General features: G+C 38.7%; 1 protein-coding gene across 3 annotated transcripts in view; it reads left to right on the forward strand.

Annotated features, from left to right (window-relative positions):
• Positions 1 to 26072, forward strand: part of LGSN (lengsin, lens protein with glutamine synthetase domain) — an 81933-nt gene that overhangs the window by 49874 nt on the left and 5987 nt on the right. For all 3 annotated transcript variants that reach the window (XM_044776934.2, XM_070514630.1, XM_014831371.3), the window contains 2 exons: positions 19382 to 19511; positions 20230 to 20427. In XM_044776934.2, the coding sequence (XP_044632869.1) occupies positions 19382 to 19511; positions 20230 to 20427 (328 nt within the window). The remainder of the gene's footprint in view (positions 1 to 19381; positions 19512 to 20229; positions 20428 to 26072) is intronic.

Genomic DNA, 26072 nt, shown 5'->3' on the forward strand with positions numbered 1-26072 from the left:
ACCCGATAGGCTCTCACTAAGGCAAAGGAACAAGGGTTAGTGAAATTGCCTCATCCATATATTTATGCATATATTTAAGCTTCTTTTCGGTGCTGCATTTGTTTTTAAAGCCTGAATTCCTTCCCATCTTGCCCTCCTGGTTGAGAGAGTGGACTCTGGGGCCAAGTTATTGGTGTTCCGATTCTGGTTATGCCACTTACTAGCTGTGGGGCTTCTGCAAGACGCTTCAGGTTTCTGTCCCTCAGTTAGCTCATCTGTAAAACAGGAGTAGTAAGAGTAGTACCTTCTTGGTTGTGGGGAGATTAAATGAGTTTGTGTCTGTAAGGCACTTAGAAGTTCACTTGTACACACTCAGAACTGTAAGTGTATCCTATTTTATCTACTACCATAATGTAGCAGTGCCAGATACTTGTAAAATTCCTAAAACTTTTGTTGTAATCACACACTTTCACAACTGGAGTAGAGGAAGCAGTGTGGACACTTCAGCTTCATCTGGGTCCCAGTCTCGAAGTAAAGAGGTTGATACACACCTTAGGCACATGGGCTTTCACTGAAGAAGCTCGATTAATGAGCCAAGGAAAGAGGTATTTTTGGAAGGTTTCTTTATTTGTTTGTTTTTCTAAAGTATGTTTACTTAATTAAAAACATATTACTTTAAAATTTTTGATCCATTAGAAATTTATGTATTTGTGATATAACATAAGACATACCAATGGACATGCGTTATGTGCTATTTAGGTTATCACCCACCATCCTGCATGATAGCCAGTACGCTATGGAAACCAAATTTTTCAAATGGACTTGGACTCTATTACTTCAGAGTATAGCGTCTTTATGTTTCTGTAAATTTTGTGTTTAGATTACAATGATTTGTTCTGCTGAAAAAATTATTCCTAAGTCATCTAGATATGGGTAGAAGATACAACTTACCTCTAATTCTGTCTACCATCTAGGAGGCAATGTGCTGGGAATATTGTGTTCTGTTTGTGAATCATGTAAATGTGTGAAGGGCTCTGACTTTACCTAAAAAATAATCATAAATATAAATTGTTACCTATTGGTGAAGATGTCCGACAATAGATGCTTTCAGTCCTTTTCCTAATAAAAGAAAGCACTTATGATCACGTCAGTGGCTGTGGTGATTGACTGGACCACAGAGGCTATCACTTGAATCTAAGTCATCATAAAAAGTTGATATAGCATGGCATAAGAGACGATTTGATCTTTGGCAAAACATACTTAATTCTCATAATAGAAATTTGGCATTTTTGTCTAGATAATAAATTCGATCTCCCTCATACATCATTTCATTTATTTAACAAAAGTATATTAATCTCTTTATTATGAAATAGGCAGTATTCCAGGTACCCAAGTCACAAAATAGAATGCAAATGCTCTAAGAATTCACAGTGTAGGTGGGAGATATAAAGACAGGTAAAATACAGTAAGACATGGTAAGCACTATATAAAGCTATGTGAGAGTCACAAGATAGAGTGACTAACTATCCATAAATAAGACCTCTCATCCAAAAAAAAAGGAAAGAAAAATCAAGTAAATACAACAATTGAAAGAGCTGCTTTTTGAGAAAGAATATCAACAATTCATTCATTTCCATCCCCCAATTTTCATGTTTATTAACGTTATATATGCCCATGGTTTAAAAACTCAAATAGTTGTTCACCCCACTTCTGTTTCCCCTTCCAAGACATCCATTCTCAATTTCTATAGCTGGATCTTTTTGGTTTAACTCATAATCTCTAAAAATTGTACTTATATTACTATGCTTTAAGTTTTTGGCATTAGCTATTGACTTCTCTCCTTGGATAAATGAGAATTTATCCCTCTTTCCTCCCTCCTTACTGAACACACGTGCACACTTTCAATTCCCCCAATCATCTCAATAAAATAATATTGCAATTTTAGTAGGATCAACATTTAGTATTTACATTGTTATGATTATGTAAAGCTATTCACAGTTGAGCCATGTATTATTATTATATGATTATTTTTCCTTGCCCATATAGCTTTTTCTTTTCCATGGAGTTAATAATTGTCTCTTTGTTTTAGCTGCTTAGTATCCTATGGATAAATTAGAAATTCAATATCAATTATTCCCAAAACATTCAGACATGAGGTATTTTGTTAATTTATTCTTCTTTAAAATTGTTTCTTGGCCTTTGTCCTGAAAATATCTGATAATACTTTTGAGATTCAGCTGTCATTCTGAGATCTCACTTTATCACTTCCCTGGGATTCCCTTTACTCTCCTCCGTGTTGGATGTCCTGTTACTTGGATTTCTGGTTTTCCTCTGCATTGGTTTCCTTGTTTGGAGAAACATATCCTTCATTAGTTTTCTGAGAAAGGGTATAAGAGTGGCATGTGAAACATGTCTTCATTTTGCTTTTCACCTGATAGTTTTGATTCAGTATGGAACTACGGGTTAGATATTTTCCCACAGGATTTTGAAAACTTCTCCATTGTCTTCCAGCTTCCAGTGTTGCCATTAAGAAGTCTGAGTTTATTCTGATTCCTCATCCTTTGTGTATGGTAGTGTTTTTAAATTTTATGATGGTGAGTCTTGATGTGTATCAATTTTAATCCATTTAGCTAGGCATTCAGTGTACCCTTTCATTCTGGAAACTCATGCCGTTCAATTCTGGGAAATTAATATTCTTGAAGCATTCCTCCCTTCTATTTTCTCTCTTATCTTTTTCTGAAACCCCTATTATTCACATGTTGGACCTCCTGGATTGCCATCTCTCATTTTTTTAAAATCTCTTCTATCCTATTTTCCATTTCGTTCTCTTGTTTCTCTTATTTCTGGAAAGTTCTGTGATGTACATTGGATTGGTTTTCGGTTTTCCTCATCGACTATTTAGAATTAGCTTTGTACCATCCAATTCTTTTTCCTGTTGTCCCATTTTCATTTTATTTTCTCCTTTTTTGCTTATGTCTTTAGTTAGATTTTTTTTTTGATCAGGCAAAAGTAAGTGCTTTTATTAAATCTAACATCTCTCCCCAAAGCCCTCATGTACTTTTAAAGAAAAGTCTATAAAGATAAAGGAGCTCTTTTATCCTAAACAATCAGGTAAAAAATTGATTGGTTAATCATGGAAGTCTTCTGAAATAAGGAATCATAAAAAAGTATACATACTTTAAACATTATTTTAAAATAAGTCATATAATTACATTGTATATAATTTATTAGCCAATGTATTGATTTTGGAACTGTGCCTTTTTTGTGTATGTATATATCCATTGATTTGAATCCATTGTCTTTCTTGCATAAAATATTATTGTAGTGCATTATATAACAATAATATAAGATTTTTGGGGCTGGCCCCGTGGCCGAGTGGTCAAGTTTGCGTGCTCCGCTGCAGGCGGCCCAGTGTTTCATTGGTTCGAATCCTGGGCGTGGACATGGCACTGCTCATCAGGCCACTCTGAGGCAGCGTCCCACATGCCACAACTAGAAGGACCCACAACTAAGAATATACAACTATGTACCGGGAGTCTTTGGGGAGAAAAAGGGGAAAAAAAAAGAAAGAAAAAAAACAACCCTCATCATTAAAAAAAAAAAGATTTTCATTTTTTCATGACACAAGATCTTTAAAAAGACCATTATAAGACAATCTAAAAGGAAATTCTAAACTTCAAAAAATTTTCTTAATTTTTTATAGCTCTATCACCTGAACCAAGTTCTACAAAAATTTTTATGAGACAGGTACTGCTATAGACTGAATGTGCCCTCCCAACATTCACATATTGAAATCTAAGTTTCAGTGTGATGCTGTTTAGAGGTGGGGCCTTTGGGAAGTGGTTAGGTCGGGAGGGCCCTTATGAAAGAGGTATGCCCCTTCCGCCATGTGAAGGTACAGCTAGAAGATAGTCATCTACGAACCAGGAAGGAGGCCCTCATAAGACCCCAAATCTGCTGCACCTTGATCTTGAACTTCCCAGCCTCCAGAACTATGAGAAGTAAATTTCCATTGTTTATAAGCCAGTCCATGGTATTTTGCTATAGCAGCCTGAGCTAAAACATATATCGTTTTCAAGTTTTCCTAAAACATTCAGCTTAGTTTTTAAGAAATATTAAATATCTTTATTTGTATTGGTTCACATAATATTTAATTAAACAGCATATGTGCAATAATCTGTGCAAGTAGGATAAAACAATTTTGAAAATAACTACAATTGATTTTTAGTAAGTATACAACTAGACTGATGGGAGAAAAATTTGGGGGGGACTTGTTAAAATAGCTAATCTCGAGGTTTAGAGTGAAGCAGGAGTCCAGTTATAATGAGGAGGGGGCTAAAGACAATTTGACTGGGAGGTTAGAAATGATGGGTTACGGCCCCAACGAGTACCACAGAGTTGGAAAGATGCTCAGTGGGGGTTATCACTGGAAATGCGAATCTCTGAATTAAGATCTGTCTGACTTATGATGTACAGCTTGTGACACTATTGTGCAGATAACACTGCTCTGCATGTGACACAAAAACTCTTTTTTTTTTTTTAAAGATTGGCACCTGAGCCAACAAATGTTGCCAATCTTCTTTTTTCTTTTTTTTTACTGCCCTTTTCTCCCCAAATCCCATCAGTACATAGTTGTACGTTTTAGTTGTGGGTCCTTCTAGTTGTGGCATATGGGCTGCCGCCTCGCCGTGACCTGATGAGTGGTGCCATGTCCACGCCCAGGATCCGAACCGGCAAAACCCTGGGCCACTGAAGCGGAGTGCGCAAACTTAACCACTCGGCCACGGGGCTGGCCCCCAAAAACTCTTATAAAAGAAGACTTAAAAAGATATAAAGGTAAGATGTAATTGTTTATCTAATTTATTTGTCAGAAATGTACCAACTCCATGTTTTACGATACAATTTTTCCATTTTATCTTGAACATTAGAATTAAGATTAACTATTAATTTGGAGGGTTAAGGAAAGAGGGTGTGGCTATGGATGCAAACAGCATTTAAATTGTTGTGTTTATATAAATAATATTGATTATCTGGAAACTTCATCTATGATTTTTTATTTCATCTTGATTCTATAAAATAAATAGATGAGTTATTACAGTTCATAAACAGAATCAGTGTTTGGACTTCCAGGAAATTATGAAAAATCAATCTAGTGAATAGATAAATAGGCCCAATTTAGTTTGTGGAATTTTAAGAGAGAAACGGAAAACTCTTCAGATACTAAGTTTTGTAATTAAGAACAGAGAACAAAATTTGTCAGCCATATAGCAACTGTTAGAAACAATATGTTAGAATTCAATACTATGGTTTGATTAGAAAGAGACAAAGAGGGTAAACTGACAAGATACTGAAATTCATAAGGTAGAAAAGAGAGACAGGTGGAAAGATAAACAAAGAAACAAACGAAAAAGCAGAGTCACTACAGCAAACGTGAAATAATGACTATGCCGCTGCAGAAACAGAACAAGAGAGTCAGGCCTGGCTGATAGGGTGAAGTGTGGGCCTGGGCTTCCTCTCGCCTGGATTCCCAGATAGCAGCGATCAGCTATGGGGACTGTGCACTCACACATGGAAAATGCTTAGAGAGGGTTTGGTTTGATTCAGAAAAAGCACCTTCCATGCCCCACCAGCTGGACTTGAAATCACAACTGAAGGCAGCGAACTCCCTCTGAGAAGGCATTCCTCACTTCCTCTGAGTTAGGAGCATCCTGGGACTATGTGGGGCGGCCTGTAGATGATTCCATGTTCATTGTGGACAGCTGAGATGGGCTGGGGTTTGTCGGAGACTGACGTTTAGAGAATTGGAAAGGCTAAAGAAAGACGGCTGTAGTTATATAACGAAGGACCAGTATTAATTTAGAGGCCAGAAGGGACCCTAGAAAAGAAAATAAAAATGGGAATTACAAATGAATGCATCTTTGCCAGTGGTAAAAATCTGGGTCACTTACAGCTGTATTTTTCCATTTGTCTTTCTGTCTGTGGACTTTGATAGCATTGTTGTCTAATAAATGTGTCATCGTCTGAGCATCACAATAGATTTCATTCTAGAATACAATTGTATCTAACAAAATTCAGTAGGTCGGAGAAAAAGTCAATCAACAGTTTTAAGCTTTGTATGTCCTTTGTTCGTAGGGAGTCAGGCATAAATGAGCATTTGTCATTCGACTCTTCTAGCGCGCTGCTGGCATACTGTGCCTTGGGCATGACACATCAGACTCTGGTGTTTACCTTTTATTACCTGCCAGAGACCTCTGGAAAGAACCTCCATGGAATTCAGCCTCTGCCGCTTTGTTTCCGGTACACATATAAATACACGTTGAAGAATTTATTGGGGATATTGTGGTTTCCCAAGCTGACAAATAAAAAAGTGTGAGATGAATGATGAAGGGGACCTTCCGGAGGAGGTATGAAGTTAATAATTAAAACATTATTTACCAAAATACTGACAGCAAATCTTCTTCTTATCCTATGTCAACTATTTGAGTGCCAGTATGAATAGGGGCAGCAGGATTATATTTTTTTTATGTCTGCTTTGGAGAAGTTTGTGAAGAAATTCTCTGCCACACATTAAGTTTATAAATATAATAAAAACTAAATTCAGAAATTGTATTAGGAAAGTTCATTTAGTATGAATAATCATTTAAAATAATTTCATTAAGCACTGAGTTTCAGAAGCGTAAGGATGCTATAAAAAATTTTATGCCTATTTTGGTGGTTATTGACAGCACAATGTTTGTTTTTCTCAAAGCTTTTGTCTCATTTTTATAAAAATGCTTTGAGGTTAAATGACTGAAGGTGAGAACCCATTTTCAAGTTATGTTTGAAATGCACGGCATTTTAAATAGTGACTGCCATTCATCTGCACTGGAATATATTAAAATACTCGGTTGTCAGCAGACAGCATTTCTCATTAGTTCTTCATGTGTATGTATCCAACTTCTACTCCTGTATTTCTGATAGCCCATTCCGAAAGACTGAAAATGTGGAGTGGGAGGCATGCTGCGGTCAAGTCTGGGAGGATGTAGGTTTTCCTCAAGTGAAATTAAGAAGATAAAATGCAGGAAGCATACCTACTATGTGTGCAAGACAGAGTGGTAGACCAGTTCATTGTGTTTGGAATAGTGGCATGTAGAGAATAGGTCTGATCCCCACTCCTCCACCTAGAGCACAAGACAGCTAAAAACCTAAGGACAAATGGCGTCACTGCTATGCATCAGGAGCACAAACAGTGCGCTTTGGGGTGGAGACGAGAACAAGTGTACTTTCCACCAGGAAACTAGGTAATGCTCGGTGAAGAAGGAATTCACCGAGGAGTAGCTGCGGCTTATCCAGTACTGCCCTGTCATTGTCAGAGCCATCAAATGATGGACGTGTTTGTGTAAGAGAACAAATTTATTTGAAAGCTAATTTGTAGCTGCAAATGATGGCTTAGGGAGAGTAAAGGTAATTAGTATGTGCCTCATTAGTTTTTTGAAATTCTGATTTCTAACTCTTTAACTTCTTGGACTAGATTTTACTACTCCTGAGCCCATGGCAGAACTGCGTTTTCTCCTCCACCTCCCGCATTTTTAGCCAAGGATTCCTGGTGACACAGCTTTGGTAAAAATCCCTAAGACCAGTCTAGACCAAACAGTGATTGTTGACTCAGGAGAAGAGAAAAACCAACAATAAGATTTTAAAGTACCCAATTTTCACAGCAAGCATCATCCTCTGGCCTTTGGGAAAAAGTTCCTTGATGACTAGGAGGGAACATCGTGTTTAACGGGTGTAATAAAGCCGAGCCTTGGCTCCACTTGACCCCACTCTCCACTGAGTGACCCCCCGGGTGCTCTCCCTTGTGGAGTCATATTCTCAGGAAGAGAAAGAATAAGGGACGAGGGAGGGAGGCGGCTTGTGACATTCCTTTTCCAGTTAACTAATGTCTGGAAGAGTCCAGTGACTGTGTTCCACCCCAGATGCTGTGGTGACAGGAGCAGCGGCCGCCTGAGGTTAACTGCAGTCATGTGGCGCTGAGCCCGGGCTGGCGGCTTCGGAGGGCGGAGTGCGTGTGACGAGCCCCCGCAGGCCACTGCCCCACCGAGTCCACGCTTCGGCAGGATCTCCAGTAAAAATGCCGTCACTCATCTCAGATTTGGTATTTCCCTAAAGAACGTTTTACTGAGCTTCCCTATTCAAAACAATGTCATAAAGTCAGGCGTTCAGCCAAATCCTTAGCAGTGAACAGAAACTAGATCAAAAACACATTCTTATTCCCCAAAGTAGACCCTATGGGTGTCTGAAGCTGTGAAATTGGGGGAAATGACAGCACATCGTGAAAACTAAAATCTATGTATTAAGAGTCTGTGTGTGGGACTGAGCTGGGTGGTACCCAGGTGAGGCGGGGAAGAGTTATTCGCTGCCCTGTAGGTGCTGCGACCCAACGCAGAAGACGCCTGCGCAGGTGGCCACGAAGGGCTGACCTGTCCACCTCAAGGAAGGAATGACGCCCTCTGGCTTGGGACCAAGGTCGTCCTGCTCTGCAGCCCGTGTCTGTGTGTGTGTGTGTGTGTGTGTGTGTGTGTGTATCGGGCCCTAAGTGCCGCTCTGAGGGAGGCTGTGCCTGACCTTCCAGGACAGAACTCAGGCTAGAGATGACCTACCCCAATTTACCCTACTTTCTCTGCTGTCTGCCATCCTCTGTGCAACTCTGTAAAGACCTCCTGGTTCTCTTTACATATTTTAAATGGGTTTTGTCTCTTAGGATGCAGGAGTTTCACTTTCAGATTTCAAAGTTTATAGTTCATTTTATATTTATTTTTATTTGCTTCAAATCGACCTCTTTCCAGTTCATTCAACGCCTCTCTCAAGACTAAAAGTGAGGTTTGTGTTTCACGGGCAGTGGGGAGGAGCACGCGCCCTGGAACCAGAATGCCGTGTTTTAATCCTGGCTCTGCTGCTCACCAGCTGTGTGACATTTGCAAATTATTAGACTTCTCTCTGCTTCCTTTGGACATTAAATAGTACCAACTGGAAGAGATTTTGTGAAGAGAGTGAGTTCCTATGTGTTAAGTGCTTAGAATAGTGCTTAAAACAGGGTGAGTACTCCTTAAAAAGGACTTATTCATAAGAGGTACTTTATTATGTTGTAGGCTGACCAGTAATATCTCCCCTGAGTTTTCATTTTTACAGCCTTGAAAAGTTTTACTTACACTTTTCCCTTTTCACGGTAGAATTTATTTGCCTTTCTTTATGATAATAATAGCAATTATATGTGGTATACACTTATATAAATAAACACATATCTACTCACTTCCAGCCCATTGAGGCTTTCCCGAGGTACAGTAACAAGAACCATAGTTAGTATTCTAGTTACAGGCACATTATATATTTTTAAAAGATAGAATACCTTCTCCGGTCATATTTAAAATATTCTTTTTGATGAGGCCCAGGATTTTTATCTGCAGCAGCCTCTTTGTTGGTATCTTCACCGACAGCTCTATGACATTGCTAGATCTTATTTTACACTGGATTACAGAACCCACTATCATAAATATATATTATAAACTATATGTATATTTAAAGTTTTCTACAAGTCTACAAAGGTCTTCTTACCTTTGAAGCATTTTGTTGCTTTCCAGCCCATCCACAAAGCCTTCAAAAATTACTTTGATCCTATCGACACAGATAAATATATTTTTAGATGCAAAATCTTAATTTCCCTGGAAAATATGAAGATTTCTTTTTCAGTTCACTTATGAAAATGCAAAGTAAGACCAGGACTAGCACCAAGCTCAGGTAATTGACCCAACTTTTGGTTTCCTTTATTATTTAAGCTTCCTTTGTTATTTTAGCTTCCTATTATGAAAATAACATGGTGTTAGACCTTTATGAAAGCATTTGTTCTCTTCTCAGAAGCTATCGGTTAGGCATGCGTTTCTCATATAGAATGTTCTGTTCCAGACTTTGCATTCCCCTGTCCTCAGGTGAGTTTGCTCTGGGTTTGGTGCTGCTGTTGTGTATTTCGCCATCTTGTTGGGAATGGAAGCGAGATCCCAAATCTTCACAGGGGGAGCAGCTGCGTGTTTTTCCGGTGTGACACTTCTTTCACGCAGAGGCTTTCCACAGCGACAGTGTCTCTATGATTCTGGGTGGATGTGGATATATAGGCGGTGGAACTCTGTTCCACCTAAACTGCCAACGTGGATCTAATTCTTTGCTTGCAAAAGTGGTGAGCATCTTCGGTGGTAGAACCGGAAACTCTCTACGTCATCCCTGACATTTGACTATCTAACCCTCCACAAATGTGCCTGAGGATGAGAAAGCCGATACTTTCCCAAATAGCCCATCCCATTTTTTGCCGGTTATTTGAGGTAAAATTCTGATTCTCTGTAACTTTCAAGAAACTTATCTACATTTTTCTTCTGTGCTTAGTTACCTCAAAGGACAGGGACGCTACTGAACTCTAAGTTGAAATGAGAAGTTTAAAAAAAAGCCTTGAATTTCCTGCTACTTTTTATATAAAATTGTTCAGCATTTAGTATTTTTATTCATTTGATGAGGAAGATTAGCCTTGAGCTGACATCCATTGCCAATCTTCCTATTTTTTTTTTGCTTTTTTGCTTGAGCCCTGAGCTAACATCTGTACCAATCTTCATCCATTTTGCATGTGGGATGCCTCCACGGCATGGCTGATGAGTGGAGAAGGTGCACGACCAGGATCTGAACCCGCAAACCCGGGCTGCTGAAGCAGAGCCCAAGGAACTTTACTGGGCCATGGGGCCAGCCCTAGCATTTAGTATTTTTAAAGATGACGTATTTTTAGTTTTCAATATTTTGTTGCCTGTAAAGTTTGTAAGCAGCACAAAGAAATGAAGGAAGAGTTTCAAACCGCACATTCGGATTTTGCTACTTTCTAGGCGTGAAGTCAACTGGGTTACTACGTCTTCCAGAGACTCAGGTGCCTCATCAGGAAAATGGTGCCAGTAGTACCTTCCTCATTCATCTAACATGTGTCCTCATACGCTTTTTTATCCTGGATTAATTTATGTTCCATGGAACAAGAAATAATTTATTGCTCCTGGAACTTCTAGACTTATGACTGGCCTATTCTAGGTATTCTCTAAGTACTTGTTGAATAAAGTAATGAATTTCACACAAAGCAGAGTGGCCACTTGTTAACAAGGGGTATGAATATACCATAGCTATTCTCCTCAACTTCTATTTTCAGTATATTTCAAAATTTGTCTAGTTCCAATCAGTATTGACACATTAAATCTTTACCAGAGACAATTATTAAAGAACTTATAATAGAAAATGAGCCATTACAAGAATAATTTGTAGTAACAAGCTTGTTCTGAAAATATTTACTTGTTAAAAATCTAAAGGCTAGGGAAAAACAAAGGACTTTTATTGTTTTTTTAGTTTTCCATTTTACTTTATGAGTGTCTGTACCTTTGAATTTTTGCAATGAGGATTATCAAGTTTTCAAATAAGCTCCAAATGATGCTTATTTATGTGGTTGGTGACCCAGATAACTACAAAGGAGAATACTTTGGGCAGAGTCTTGGGTAAGACACGGAATAGAACAGAGTGTACAAATGTAGTTAACTACCAGGACTATAGACAGTAAATATTATGTAATTTTGGTTCCTTTTAATGTCTCTGAGTTTTCTTTATTTTCTTTTGTATTGTTTCTTAATGTTTAGAAAATTCTTTTGAAATATCAGCATTTTTTGCTATGTTATGAGGAAGCATAGGAAATAAGAATTTGTCCATGTCACAAAGGGAGTGATCATAACCTAAAGGTAAGATGTGGTTTTGACGATAAATATAGTGAAAAAATCGTGAAGGAAGGGAGAGAATAATGGGGTAAAGAGATAGAGTCATTGCAGAGCATCTTGTTACCAGATTCTACCACTTATTGGGAGAACTTAATCTTCCTGAGTCTACATCATCTGAAAAGCACTCATTAAATGTTAATGATTCCTTTCCTCCTCTCCTCCTCCTAATTTTCCTCTTCCTCCTATTTTCCCTCTCCTCTCCTCTTTCTTCTAACATTCTGTCTTCTTTTCTTCCTCTTAGAGAGGAAGATATACTGAAGTTAATCCCTTTATTTCAACTCTAGTTTCCCTTCTTTCTGCCCTTTCAGGGACCTTGATTGATCTTTTTTCTCCTCTCTTCAACATCTTCTTTATTGGCAACTTTCATTAAACATTTAAATAAGTGTGAGTCTTTTGTTCCTAAAAGCAACATAAACTTTTCTTGGACCTCTGTGTACTCCCCCAGTGGCCATCCTCTCTGTCTTCTTCTCTTCGTACTTTTGAGTTGTATATACAGACTGTCTCCACTTGATAATAAAGGACACTTCTGATGTGCTTCTTGGGCAAAGCATCTCTCGTTCTTCCTCAACTCACTGCATTCTGGCTCACATTTTTCCATGGAAACTGCTTTTACCAAGGTCACTAGTGACCTGGGTTGCAAAATACAATGGACAAGTCTTAATACCAACCTTATTTATCATTTCAGGAGCATGGCCTATTGGTCCTCTCTTCTGTTAACACAGCTTGTATCTCTTGGTTTCAATGAAACCACTCTGTCCCAGCTTTTTCTTTCACCTTCTGGTCATTTGGTCATTTCTTCTCTGACTACTCTCTAGGATTCTGTTCCTTTGTTTACTCATTAAATATTGTTGTTTCTCAGTTCTATCTTAGTCCTCTTGTTTTCTTAGCCTCTGCTCTTTCCTTAATGATTCCAACCACTGTCAGGGCTATGCTTTTCCCCTCCATTTTATCATTTGGATTCAGACTCATATGACCAATGCTTGCTGGATGCCTCCAGATGACACAGTTAGCTTAGATTCCATTGGCATAAAACAGAACCCAGCAACTCCCCTGTCAGGCCTCCTCCTTATTCCGGGTTTCCTAGTGATAAACCTGACTGTTATCTTTGACCCTTCTTTCTCCTTTACCTCCTATATCCAGTCAATCACCAAACTGCGAAATCTACCTCCCAAATATGTCTATAGTACGCTCATTTTTTCCAATCCCCACAGCCATTGTCCTAGTTCAGATCAGTATAATCTCTACCCTAGATTGTCCAAGTGGGTACTGGGGGTTTATGTAGTTCTTTGTTTCATGGCTGTGGTGGTTCTTAATTCTAGAAAGGGCACCTAAATATATACTTGGCACTTAAGGAATCACAATATTTGGGCTAAACTAATCGTTGCTTTTGGTTTGGGGAAAAAAGTATGTAACTGAAAGAAAACTACTTTAATGATACATGAGAAGTATTTTACATGAAGCATGAAGTGAGATCTCTAAGAGGAAACAAGACAGTCTGCCAATTGTGATGAAGAAGACAATAATTATGAGTTTTTTGAAGAGGTTACAAGGTTTAATAAGGCATCGACTTTCATAGAGATTTAAAAAAATGAATCATCTTTGAGTGAGGTCACTACAGCTAATTGTCCAGGGGGTTAATTTTGAGCTGTGACCAGAAGAGTAGATAACTGTCTCACTGGGATAGGCTAGATAATCAATAAGAACTCAGGGAGAAGGAAGCAACGTGGGCCAGAAGAATGATAAAACTAGTTTTGTACAGATGGAGATACGGTTTGTGTGTGCAAATGGCCAGCTACGGAGCCTGCAGAGGTGGGTGACCCTGGATTATGCAGGGCCTCAGAGGATGCTAACTGAACTTTTCCTGAAGGTGATGGGAAATTGTGTAAGTATCCTATGCAGAGCAATAAGACCAAAATTGTGATTTAAGGAAGTACCATGGGCAGTAGTCTGCAGGGTGGGTGGGAGAATGGAAACACAGAAAGCAGGGACAACAGTTTGGTAAGGATTGTGGTGGCCCAGGTGACAAAAGGTGGGAAATGGATGCTCTTTTTAAATGGTGAATTCATTGAACAGAGTTACTGCAATGTATTTAACTCTTCCTACTTGAATCTATTCTGCTTTCAAGTTTTCACTGTTATAGCAAAGGCGGCAATGGGCATGCATCTAACTTTATGTATTTTGGGTCATTTTCTTAGACCACTTTGCCAGAAGTAGGAATAGTGGTGAATGGGTATTGATATGTTTAGATTAGTTGATGCAAGTTTGTGATGTGTTCTTTGAAATATCTCTTCTGTAAATATTTTGAGTACATTTTCTTCTCTTTTTCTTTAAGGAACACACTTTAAGGAAACTGAAGGTACCTTCTTTTCTCTGTGACATATTCTTTTAAATTTGATAATAATTGATCCTTTTTTCCCGTCATTTCTAACAGAGGCTAAAATTTGATGAGATCTTTTGGGCCTGCTTTCTTTTTCGTGCATCAACATCATTAACGAAATCAGAGTGTTTGGTAAATGCGTTAACAATTATACCTCAGACTATAACCAGTACACATGGGTCAAAACAAATGTTTTTAAAATACTGACATTAGAAAAGTAACTGTTAGAGATAATTAAAAGTAAATGAATAAAATCAGTGATATTTACACTCTAAATAACACTGATTAATATATTGGAAGGAAACTTATTAGGTCAAATTAGGGTCGAAATTTAATGCTTGGCGGAATGCCTTTAGGTTAAGCCTCTTTTAGTTAATTCATTCAAGCCACTGAGTTGAAATGCAAAATGACAAACTTATATTAAGCCATAAAAACAGCTTTCAAAAGAAACACTGTAATGAGAAAAACATGAATTATGAAAATATCTTTTAATATAAAACAGTCTTTAAGGCCATTCCTGTGTCTGAGACAAGGGTGCCATCTGATGAAATGATAGCAGAAAACTTTCTGAAGTGGGGAAAGCTTCTCTGGTGGAAATGTCAAAAGAAATCAGAATCAACCTGTTGCAGTAGAATTTTGAGATTGTCTAAATTAAGCATGAATTAGATTTGCATATTTATGCCATGCCATCAAAATGAAATTGCATATCTGTGCTCATGCTCATGGTTCTTCCAACCTTGCCTGCTTCACCCCTCTCTATCTTCAGCTCAAATGTTCCCTCTTCTGTTTAAGTTTGGCTTAGTTTCCCTGGCTGTCTGAAGACTCTACTATAAAATATTCTGCCTGTTTAGTAAAGTCCAAGCACGAGTATATTGGTCACAGCGCCCCCTCTGAGAACCCTCAGACTGTTTGACATACTCTGACCTCTCCGAGAGGTTCCCCTGGTTTATCGTGTTCAGAATCTAGAGCTGCTTAGATTAGGGATTAGAGCCTGAGTCAGTGGGAGCCATCTCCCGTGAGGTAACCTAGAATGAGGCATTTTCCCAACAGAGAACCCCAGTAATGCATGGCACCTGGATAATAATCATGACTGACACCTATTTAGTACTTAACTATGCATCAGGCACTGCTTGCCTATCATAATGATGCAACTAGGAGATTTGTCGGTTGAAACTATATTGCTGGCTGCTTGATAAATAGTGAAAATTTTCTAAACTGGTTGGTAAACAGCTGTTGACAAGAGTTCCTTAGTGGTCCCCCCCAACCCTCCAAACTTCCGTTGCTGTCCTACTGTTCCCCTGGGGCCTGTGGAACTCTCCACAATCCATCAACTAAAGAGTCAGCATCTGACCTGCAGGGGCATTCTGGTCGATGGTATTCACTAGAGTTGCATTAAGTACTAGCCCTCTGGAGCCCAATTGCCTGAGTTCAAAACTTAGCTCCACCACTTACAAGATGTGTGATTTTGAGCTAGTTAATTAGTCGTTCTTTGACTCAGTCTTCCTCATCTCTAAATTTAGGATGATAAAGTATTTATCTCAAGGGGTTGTTTTGAGACTAAATGAATTAACACATGCAATGCATTTAGAAGATGCATGACACGTAGTAGGTACAATAAAAATGTTTGTTATTTTCATTAGCTGTACTAACAGTTAAATGTTTTGACCATCACCTCTCAGTACCACACTAACTACCGCTGCTGGGGACAAGATGGGTGGGCACTGCTGCCTTCACTGTGCCCCGGGGCCCTCTGGAATTGCTCCATATTCCAAACAGCATTCCAGTCTTTTGGAGAGCTGGCTCTGTGGTAGTTAAGAAACTTTCTTGCCTTCTTTGCTCCTTACCCTACACTTTAAATTAATTGCCAACATTTAAAAATCATAAAATTGTACATAAAAATCCAGATTTCTGGCATTCCTTGGATATTTGGAAAACTGGCGACACTGGGGTCACATTTTGTCACGGCGATGATCAGCTGGAGCCCTGTGTTGTCTCCTTCCTGGGCAGGAGTATCAACTCTGGTGTCCACCATCCAGTCCACTGCATCTCTTTGTTATCTGCCTGCTATTTGAGTTTGCTGTCTCTGAACTAGGGTGACCTAACCATGTCTCTTTCTCTACAACATAGAAGCCTTCAACTTCCACAACAACACTTTGTTGCGTGTACTAGACCGTAAGATTCTTTATGAAAGGGACCACATTGCGTTTGTTTTTATGTCTTTGACTTTGCCTGACTCACAGGAGGTTACCCACAGTCCTTACTGTTCGGACTGATGAAGTTTAAACTGGTGGTGACTTGACCTAAGATGGTTTTAACCCTTTCACAGGCAACAGTTATAAGAAAACATAAAACTGTGAAAGAATGTATAATTGAGGAAGTTGAGTGAACAAGTTTTATGAGTCACACAAATAACATTATATGATGGAAGTGAATTCCATCCCATTCAACTGTCTGGCTGTGGTGATGTGGGAAGCTCCGCAGATACTGCTCTTCCTGGGCAGTCATACGACCTTGAATAAAGCATTTAACCCTTGTGGACCTATTTCTTACTTGGCAAAAATGTAGGTAATAATAAATGTCCCCTGGATGTTGTGAATATGAAATGAGATATAAAATATTGTGTGGTTATGAACATGCCTGTAAAATGTTAATATACTTGCTGGGAATGATTATATTTATAGTAGTTTTTACAGATGAAAATCCCAAGGCTCCACAAGGACTTGCTACTTAGTGGAGAAGTCAGAATTAGAACCCAAATCGTGTGAATCTTGGCTAGTAGCTTTTTTAATGAAACATCATTTGCATTGTAACTAAACGGAATTGAAGGATTAAGGAGAATAGAAATACTCTACTGAAGGTGGAATAAACCAGGGGGCTACTAATTTGTTTCGGCTATTATAGCTCTGTCTATAGTCTGATCACCCTAGTGTATAAAAGAAAATCAAAGAATTGAGCTAAATGTATTCTTCATAAAAAAATGTTTTTTTGAGCCTCTATTATGGAGTCAGAGGCAGGTTCTAGACTTAGTTCTTGGGCTTTTATTGGTGAAATTCTCAGGTTAGTACATAGGTGAATTGTCTGTTTTTTTCTTAAGAAACTTTCCCTTTTGGTCTGCTTTATATGAAGACAGGTGAATGTTACTAAAATGAACTTTCTCTGGGCTTGAGTCTCTGGTGTTTAGGAAGCAGAATGGCATTTTGGACATCAGAGGACCCGTTTGTAAACTGTGTCTTTCATTCCCTCTTGTGGTCTTGGGCCAGTTATTTTGGGTCTCACTTTTCTGTTTGTAAAATGGAGATTCTCCTACCTTAAGAGTTATGCTGAAGAAATGTGCCTGACAAAGAGCTCAGTTTTAGCACATTGTTATTCAAATGCAAGTTAGAGTTTGAACCTAGAAAAAATATTAAATTCATCTCAATTGATTTCCTTCAATCTGCAGTTGAGGAAATCCCTAATAGGTCAACCTACTACCAATGTTAGTCTGCTTCATTTCCCTTGATATTAATATGCCTGGCCAAGTATTTCCTTTTCTAAGTGAGATTTCTTTAGGAAAAAACAGAGACGTGTACATATAAAAACATTTACCAAAAATACAATCATATAATGTATATTTCTGACAATGCAATTTTAGAAATGGTGGGTATGTAAAATAAGGCTAGTATATCACTGTCCGAATTCTATCAGAAATGTGTTGGGAAAATTTACTCAAATATTTGAATAAAATCATAAACTACTAGAAAAAAATAAACTACTCTATCTCACAATAAATATCCTATGATTCAAATATAAGATTATCTGGAGTTGGGGGGCTGGCCCCATGGCCGAGTGTTTAAGTTCGCGCACTCTGCTTCGGCGGCCCAGGGTTTCACCTGTTTGGATCCTGGGCGTGGACATGGCACTGCTCATCAAGCCACGCTGAGGAGGCATCCCACATGCTACAACTAGAAGGACCCACAACTAAAAAAATTGCACAACTATGTACCTGGGGACTTTGGGGAGAAAAAGGAAAAATAAAATCTTAAAAAAAAAAGATTATCTGGAGTGAAAGACACCACAATTTTCTAAGTGAAACTTTAAAGTAACAAAAAAGTCTTAATCCTGTGAAATATATCTCTGTTAATATAGCATCAATAATAACAATGTATCATAATTACGTATAAGTGCAAAAAAGTGAAATTCTTTGTTTCTTCTTTTAGCCTTTGGAGGCTAAACTGGTGTTATTGACCATGAGTAGATCTGTTCCCCAGCACCCACTCTGGACATGTATTTATATAACTTGTTGCCAGATACGGCAGCTCTCAGAGCTGGCTCTTGAAAAGGACAATGGCTCAGAACATTTTAAATGTAGTTTTTGACACTGACCCTGCTATTTTCCTCTTCCCTCAAACCATAATGAGAAGTTTGTAAAAACAGTGAAAAATACCAGTGTCAGTGTTTTTTTCTGGACATTTTTGTTTTCTCAGTGTTAGCTCTGGGAGTGCAGGGGGATTCTGTCCACCGTCGGTGCGGACTCCCCATCTCTCCAGCCCCAGCCCTGCCTCACTGCCCAGCTGCCTGCTGGGAAGCTCCATCTAGGGGTCATGTCAAAGATTAGAACTAAAGTGTAGAAGTCAGCTTATTTTGTTTTAAAATGTTTTTCTTTAGGTTTTCCCAAGCTATAAAGCAGCTTGCCTATGATGTTGGTTTTGCACATATAAAACACAGTCACGAAACATTTTATGAATGCAAGTGATTTCTTAAAGTAAATATTGATGCAATAGGGATGAGGGTCAGGAAAAAGAGAGGAGAGAATCTAATTCCTCAGGTACTTATGCCTCTGGTCAAAAATGAAAGAAATCATAAAAAGAAGACTTTCTAGCCGAAGTGAGTTAGGAAAAAATATTTACGAATAAATAATATAAAATATCCCAGAGTAAAAAATAAAGATAGAAATCTTGACTAGTTGGACAAGATGTTAAATTATTTCATGATATTTTCTGTGCCACATATAAAAGAAGATTCAGTGAATCCAGTCTATCAGCAGAACGTTGGGCTTCTTAATTTTAAATTATTCACGTGAATGTGGAAATGACAAAATTTACCTCATTATAAGAGTTTGCCATACTCATTTTAAAATATACCTATCCAATCATCATACCTTCTTGACATCCAAATTCAGTTGTATGCATGATCTGCTATTTGGCTTTTTGTTTGTTAATTATTACAGGATGCAAGAGATGAAGGTAATGATACGGAAGCCAGCAAGATGAGTAAATTAAGAAGGACCAGAAAGAAAGTTACTAAAACACATGCTTTTCCAACTGAAATAGGAGAAATGGAAATATCTAACTCAAAAGGTATCTTGCTACTATGATCCCTCAAGAATATGTATCAATGACAATCTCTATTTGGTCTTCCTTTTCATAAAGCATTTTCTTTTCTTCTATGGGAGAAGCAAAAACATAGAAGTAAAATTTATTCCTACATAGGCAACATGAAAGATGGCCAAATCAGGCTTAAAAAGTAAATATATAAAAATAATCAATCAAAAGGTTCAGAATTTAAAGGGGGTAGAGCTAAGATGATAGTGGTGGGAAAAAAGAAAGAGGACAAGAGAAGAAACATACGAGTAAGAGGAGAAGTCCGTTTCTGCTCTGAGAATGAGCACAAAGACCATTAGTAGGATTTGGGACAGCCATGATAAAGCTGTGGGGCAAATCTTCATATCAGATGTTGGAATTCTAACTAGACTCCAGGGAATCTGAAAGAGTGTTGAAGCTAAGAGTTAATCTAGACAACAGGCTCAGGCCTAGGAACAGTAGTATTCCAAGGCAGGGGCAGTGGGAATGGCCAGTGCACGGCAACAATAAAAAGCAATCAGAACTTTTGTAGATTTTATTATTGTTTTTAAATTTTCTATGGCCTGCAATCAGGGCAGACTACATCCATTGCCCCTTATTTTGTATGTCACTGCCTAGGCATAAGTTATTTTCTCAAGTACTCCTTTCCATACAGTGTGGAAAGACAGTTGAAAGCAATGGCAAAATGTTTTAACATTTTTCTTTATTACTCCAGAAAGGATCAGAAATCAAATGGTGTGCCAGAAATTGGCAGATATGAGCAGACTAGTTGTGGGACCTGATTCTGCTGAAACTCATCTGCCACAAGATGACCCAGACTCCCAAGATCAGACAATAGTGGTAAAACCATCGCACCTCAAAACACCAGCCAACGCTTCTGGTGGCGATTTTAACTCAGACTCCAGCTACACTGGTAAGGACTCTGGGACAAATTGGCACATGGTTCTGGCCACTAATTCCAAATTTATATTTGAATTAGAGATAAGGTGATGTTGGTTGAGGAATACTAGCTTGGGAGTCAGGATACTTAAAGGAATTTGTGCACCTATCATGTATAAAGTGCTTTACAGTTTTCTTTGCCCACTAGGCTGCTATCTGGAAAGTGGAGGGGTTGCAACGGATGGTCTCTCAAGTCTTTTCTAAAGTGAAATTCTGTTATTCTAAATTTATGGCTTATTAATAGTGATATAGCTAGTATGGTCTTTGAATGTATTGGTTAAAAGTCTCTGGGATCCAAGTGATAAGAAATACTTAAAAAGAGATATTTATTCCATGAGGGAATCCGTGATGAAAGAGTTGAACAAACAAGGTTTGGAAATATAGCCGGGTGTGAAGGTAGAGGGACAGCATCCCTCAGGCTACTCTCACTTCTGACACCAATTGCAAGTTTGAGAGTTCCCAAGACTAACTTCAATTTTAATAATTAGCTATAAGCATTCACCAAACTCACTAGTGAAAACTATTATACTCAAGGTTATGGTTCACTACAGTGAAGGAATACAGATTAAAATCAACCAAGGGAAGAGACTCATGATGGAGAGTCCTGGAAAGTTCTAAGCATAGAGCTTCCTCTTGTCTTCCCTCAGTGGAGTCAAAGACCACACTATTCTCTTGGCAACGATGTGTGACAATATGAATGGAGTATTACCAACCAGGGAGCTCACCCAAGTCTTGTTGTCCAGAGTCTTTATAGGGTCTCCACAGTCAACTGGTCACATTGTTGACCTCAGTCTCCAGCCCTGCTGGCGATCAAGCTGATACCACATGAGTCAACAATAAATGACATTGCTAGACTTACTAGTGTGGCCAGAGGCCCCAGGTAAATAAAGACACTCTTCTCAGGTAGGATGTTCCAAGGGCTTAGAGATTACCTCCCAGGGCCCAAAGGTAAAGGCCAGAACTCTCCTTGGTCAAGGTTAAATTCTTCACTATACACAGGCCTAAGGAGGAAGTAGAGCCCGGACATGAACACTATTGGGACTCCATAGGTATGAGTTTTCTATTGCCACCATGATACATTACCACAAACTTAGCATCATAAAAGAACACAACCCATTCTCTCACAGTTCTGTTTGCCAGAGTCTGGGTTGGCTTAGCTTATTTCCCTGCTTCAGGTTCTGCAAGGCCAAAATGAAGGTGTTGGCCATCTGGGTTCTTAGCCAAAGACTCTAGGCAACAATGCGCTTCCCAGTGCATTTAGTTTGTTGGGAGGATCCAGTTCCTTGTGTTTGTAGGGCTGAGGTTCCTATTTCCTTGCTGGCAGTCAGCTAGGGTGACCCTTGTCTCCCAGAATCCTCTCTGATTCTGTATCTCAGAGTCAGCAATGTTTCAAGTTCGTCTCATGTTTGGAATCTCCAAATTCCCCTTCTTCCACACCTCTTTTCCGCCTACAGCTAGAGAAAGTTCTCTGTTTTTAAGGGCTCACCTGGATAATTCAAGACAGCATCCCTTCTTCAGGTCCAAACACTGGCAAGACTAATAAGGAAACAGCTGCTGGCTACATTGGCTCTTCCACAAACCGCTTATGACCTTTGTTTTATACAGTTTTAGCCATGAAAGAAAGACAGAATTCACCATTTCTTAGTGTTGAGTCAAAAAATCTAAGGAAACAACTTGTGTTATGAGCTCTGTTTGTACCAGTAAACTATGCCTAGGAGTGCGGGTACCATTATTGACTCAGCTTGGTTAATTCAGAAGCTCCCTCTGTGGCCCAGGGCTAGTCAAGTCTTCCAGACCCTAAGGACCAAAAAGTTTACAACCAAACAAACCACCCACACTTAATTTAAAAATAAATACAAAAATCAACCCCCAAAATATGTGTAAGGAATTTCAACATGGTATTTTCTTCTCTGTGAGAAGAAAAAGAATATATTTTTTAAAATAATTTTTTTATTCTTAATAAAATAATATATATATTTTAAAAATAATATACTTTTTCAAAGCAAAGCTCCTTTCTCTCCTTTTATTGTTTTTCTTTCGTCCCTTTTTTGTATCAAGTCGCTCTGCCTCCTGGGCTTGCCAACCCCACTGGGCTAACGTGATGTGGACAGAGGCTTGGGTCGCCTTTGTGATAACAGGGTGGTTCTCAGAGTGGCCATGTGGATGACGGAGGGCAGGCCTGGGAAAGGAGTGTGACAGATCATGCCTGCATCCCTTAAGCTGAACGTGTTACACAGTGTACTCTCCAATGCTCTTTGCCCTCTGTGAATTGATATTTCTGAGATCCCAAATGCCTATTCAATCTGCCTTTTGTAAGTAATCATGGCTTGTTCTCTATAACTGAAATATGTCCTCATTGTCACTGAATGAACACAGACAACATTTCTCCAAAGTCTTCGAGTTGCTGTGGTGCTTTGAGGGTTTTTTTTTTTAGTTTTCTTATTTTTTTCCCTAAACACTCAGAGCAGTAAAACGTCCTCTATAAAAGCACATTGATTTAATTTATTAGTCCTCTGAGTGGATGGGAAAGGAGAACACCTCCCAGGAACCACACTGTAAGAAAAACAAATAAGCCCCTGAACTGGCAATTGTCTGCCTGCTGTTCATCATGCGCATCTGGAACGGGCTGACCAAGAGGTTTAACTGTAACTAACCAGGGCGATCTATTTGAAGAAAAGAAGTTCAGACAATGATGCACAAGATCAGTTGATGCCTTGAAAATGAAATTAGATTAGATAGGGTTCTCATGTTTGGTGAGAGAACAGACCTTTTAAATAACAAATTGATACTTAGGAAATATACCAAAATATGTGGCGCCAACTTTTCCATGTTAATTAGACAAGGTCAAGTCACACAGGCTGTATTAACTAATTAATTAGATCACACACCCACTTATTGAAGGAAGAGTCAGTGGGAACCTCTGCTGCAGGTACTGGGATACAGAAGCAAATAGAGCTGAGCACCTGCTCCCTGGAGCTGACGTGCAAGTGGGAAAGACACAGAGCACACATGTGATCATATAGTATGGCAGAGGGCAGCAAGGACTCTGAAGAAAACGGAAACAGGATGATATACCGTTATGGGCTGAACTGTGTCTCGTCAAAATTCATATATTGAAGTCCTAACCCCTAGTACCTCACAATGTGACTGCATTTGGACATGGGATTTTAAAAGAGGTCATTAATGTTGAATGAGTTCTGTAGGGTGGGCCCTAATCCAATAGGACTGGTGTCCTCATAAGAAGAGACTAGGACACACACACAGAGGGAAGACCTTGTGAAGAAGATGTCTGTCTACAAGCCAAGGAGAGGCGTCTCAGAAGAAACCAAGCCTGCTGATACCTTGATCTTGGACTTCCATCTTCCTCCTCTGTAAGAAAATTAATTTCTGTTGAAGCCACCTGGTCTGTGGTATTTGCTATGGCAGCCCTAGCAAACGCATACGTATACTCACTGTCCAGCCATGATGCAACTTGATGATCTTAAAGAGTCGGTGGTTAGGCCTGTCCCCATTGTGGTTGAATCTCATAGAGTTAATACGCCAGGTGATTATGTTTTATTTTTTTTTCAGCACTTTTCACCATGGTAAATTATCCCACCTTTGCATTTGATGGCATGTTTATTGTCTATAGACCCTTCACTCAATAACATAAAGGTCTTTGAGGGCAGGGCTTTTTCTGGCTGCTTTCTAGATATATGTCCAGTATAAATAGTATGTGGTAACTAAAAAAAAAATCTATCTTGAGTGGATAAATATTTTTCTTACTTTAGAATAACACATATTTACCATAGAAACTTTAGAAGATACAGGTAAGGCAAAGAACTAATAAGATTACCTGTGGTCATATTACTGATGAACCAATAAAATGACCTTACTCCTTTAGTAGGAGATGCTTTCTGATTTTTTTTTATGTTGTTAAAATGTTGATAGCTTATATATAATTGCTTATTATGTTTAGAATACTGATTATCTAACATTTTCCATATTTTAAAATGCTTATACATTTTATTTTCTTTAAGGAGAATTATTCAGCTTGGGCAGAACACCCAACAGTTCAGAATAGGTTGCAACTCAGCAACTGCTAACTTAGCCCAAAACATTGTAATTGCTACAGCTGAACTGTTTGTGTGAGATAGAAGGTCGTTATACAGCCGCAGGAGTCTCAGAGCAGCCAAATGGATCACTGACGGGACATTTTCTCTAATATATTTGCACAGGTGGAACCAGTCATTTGTCTTCCTCATGCTTCATGGACTTAAAATCTACTTCATCTATGTTTTTAAACTGTCAATCTTTATGCTTGTTTTTAAAGCCTAATTATATCTTGAAAAAGGACACTCAGGTATCATTTTAAAATTATAGCTGCTCACCATCAGTGATGTGACAGATTGACGGCTGTTCAGACTCAGACATGATCATGGTACCATTACCATTACCGTGGTAGAGTAATTGTGCTCACTTTATGCATTTAAGAAGCACTTATATGGCGCTTACTGTCTGCCAGGAACTGTTAAATAACTTGTTTAATCGCCATACAAGTTTATACCGCCGAACAAGTTTATGAAGTAGGAAATAGAGTATCAACGAGGAAGCTGAGGCACAGAGAGGGTAAGATAATCACCACGGCCAAGGCAGGAGTTGGAGGGAGACAGATGGGCTTCAGTGCTATCATTGCAGTCTGTTGTCTCTCCTGAAAGTTTGGACAACGGCTGACATTTATGATATGCATTCTGTGCCCGACCCTTCCACATGCTTTAGACATATTCAGTCGTTGTATGGTAATGAGCCACCACCGAGAATCAAAATGCCCTGAAGCTGGTTTCGGTTTTGGCAGTGAACCGAGACTGTGACTGGGGACCTCACTGTACTTCTCTGGGACCAAGCTGGTGAGTGGTTGGAGTAGATGATTTACCTCCAAAGTCTCTTCTAACTCTAACGTGTTAGAATTTGTAGACTATCTTAAAAGTCTTGAAAAGAACACATTTTTTTTAGATTTCTAATTTTAAAATTGAGTACTCAGTCTAGATTTTTCATCTCCTACACTCTCATTCTTGAAAAAAACTCTTTTGTTTGCTTATTTCTACAAATTTTAAATTTGACAGAGAGATGTAGATGTCTTAGATTCAGATGACATTACAAAGGTATAAAGCCCTTTGGCAAACAAAACAAAACTAAAAACAAAAAAAGCAAATCCACAGAAAATAAACCAAAATAAACAAACAATTTTACCTTTAATCATACAGGAACTTTTAACTTGGGGATTACCACTGAGAGAAACTCAAAATCTTTTCAATGATAGTCATCTATATACAGACTTATATGGTGCAAGGCTGTCCAGCTATGCAAATATATTCTAATTTCCATAAGCAAAGGCACTTTCAGTAAGTACTTACATATAATATTGCTATACACTTATGTAAATAATGTCAACTTTCACCTAGTCCCAAGTGATTAAACAATCTCTTAGGCTGTTTAGAGACGATGTCCTTGGGAATATGGTAAAGGCGGGGCAAGAAGGGTAAAATCTCCAATCCTGAGTCAATGACATGAATAGAAGAAGATGCTTTTGTTAATAATCAGAATGTGCAATTCCCTACTCTCTAGCCTCCTTTCGCCTCT

This window comes from Equus asinus, chromosome 8 (genome assembly GCF_041296235.1).
Source record: "Equus asinus isolate D_3611 breed Donkey chromosome 8, EquAss-T2T_v2, whole genome shotgun sequence".
In the NCBI taxonomy this organism is placed as follows: domain Eukaryota; kingdom Metazoa; phylum Chordata; class Mammalia; order Perissodactyla; family Equidae; genus Equus; species Equus asinus.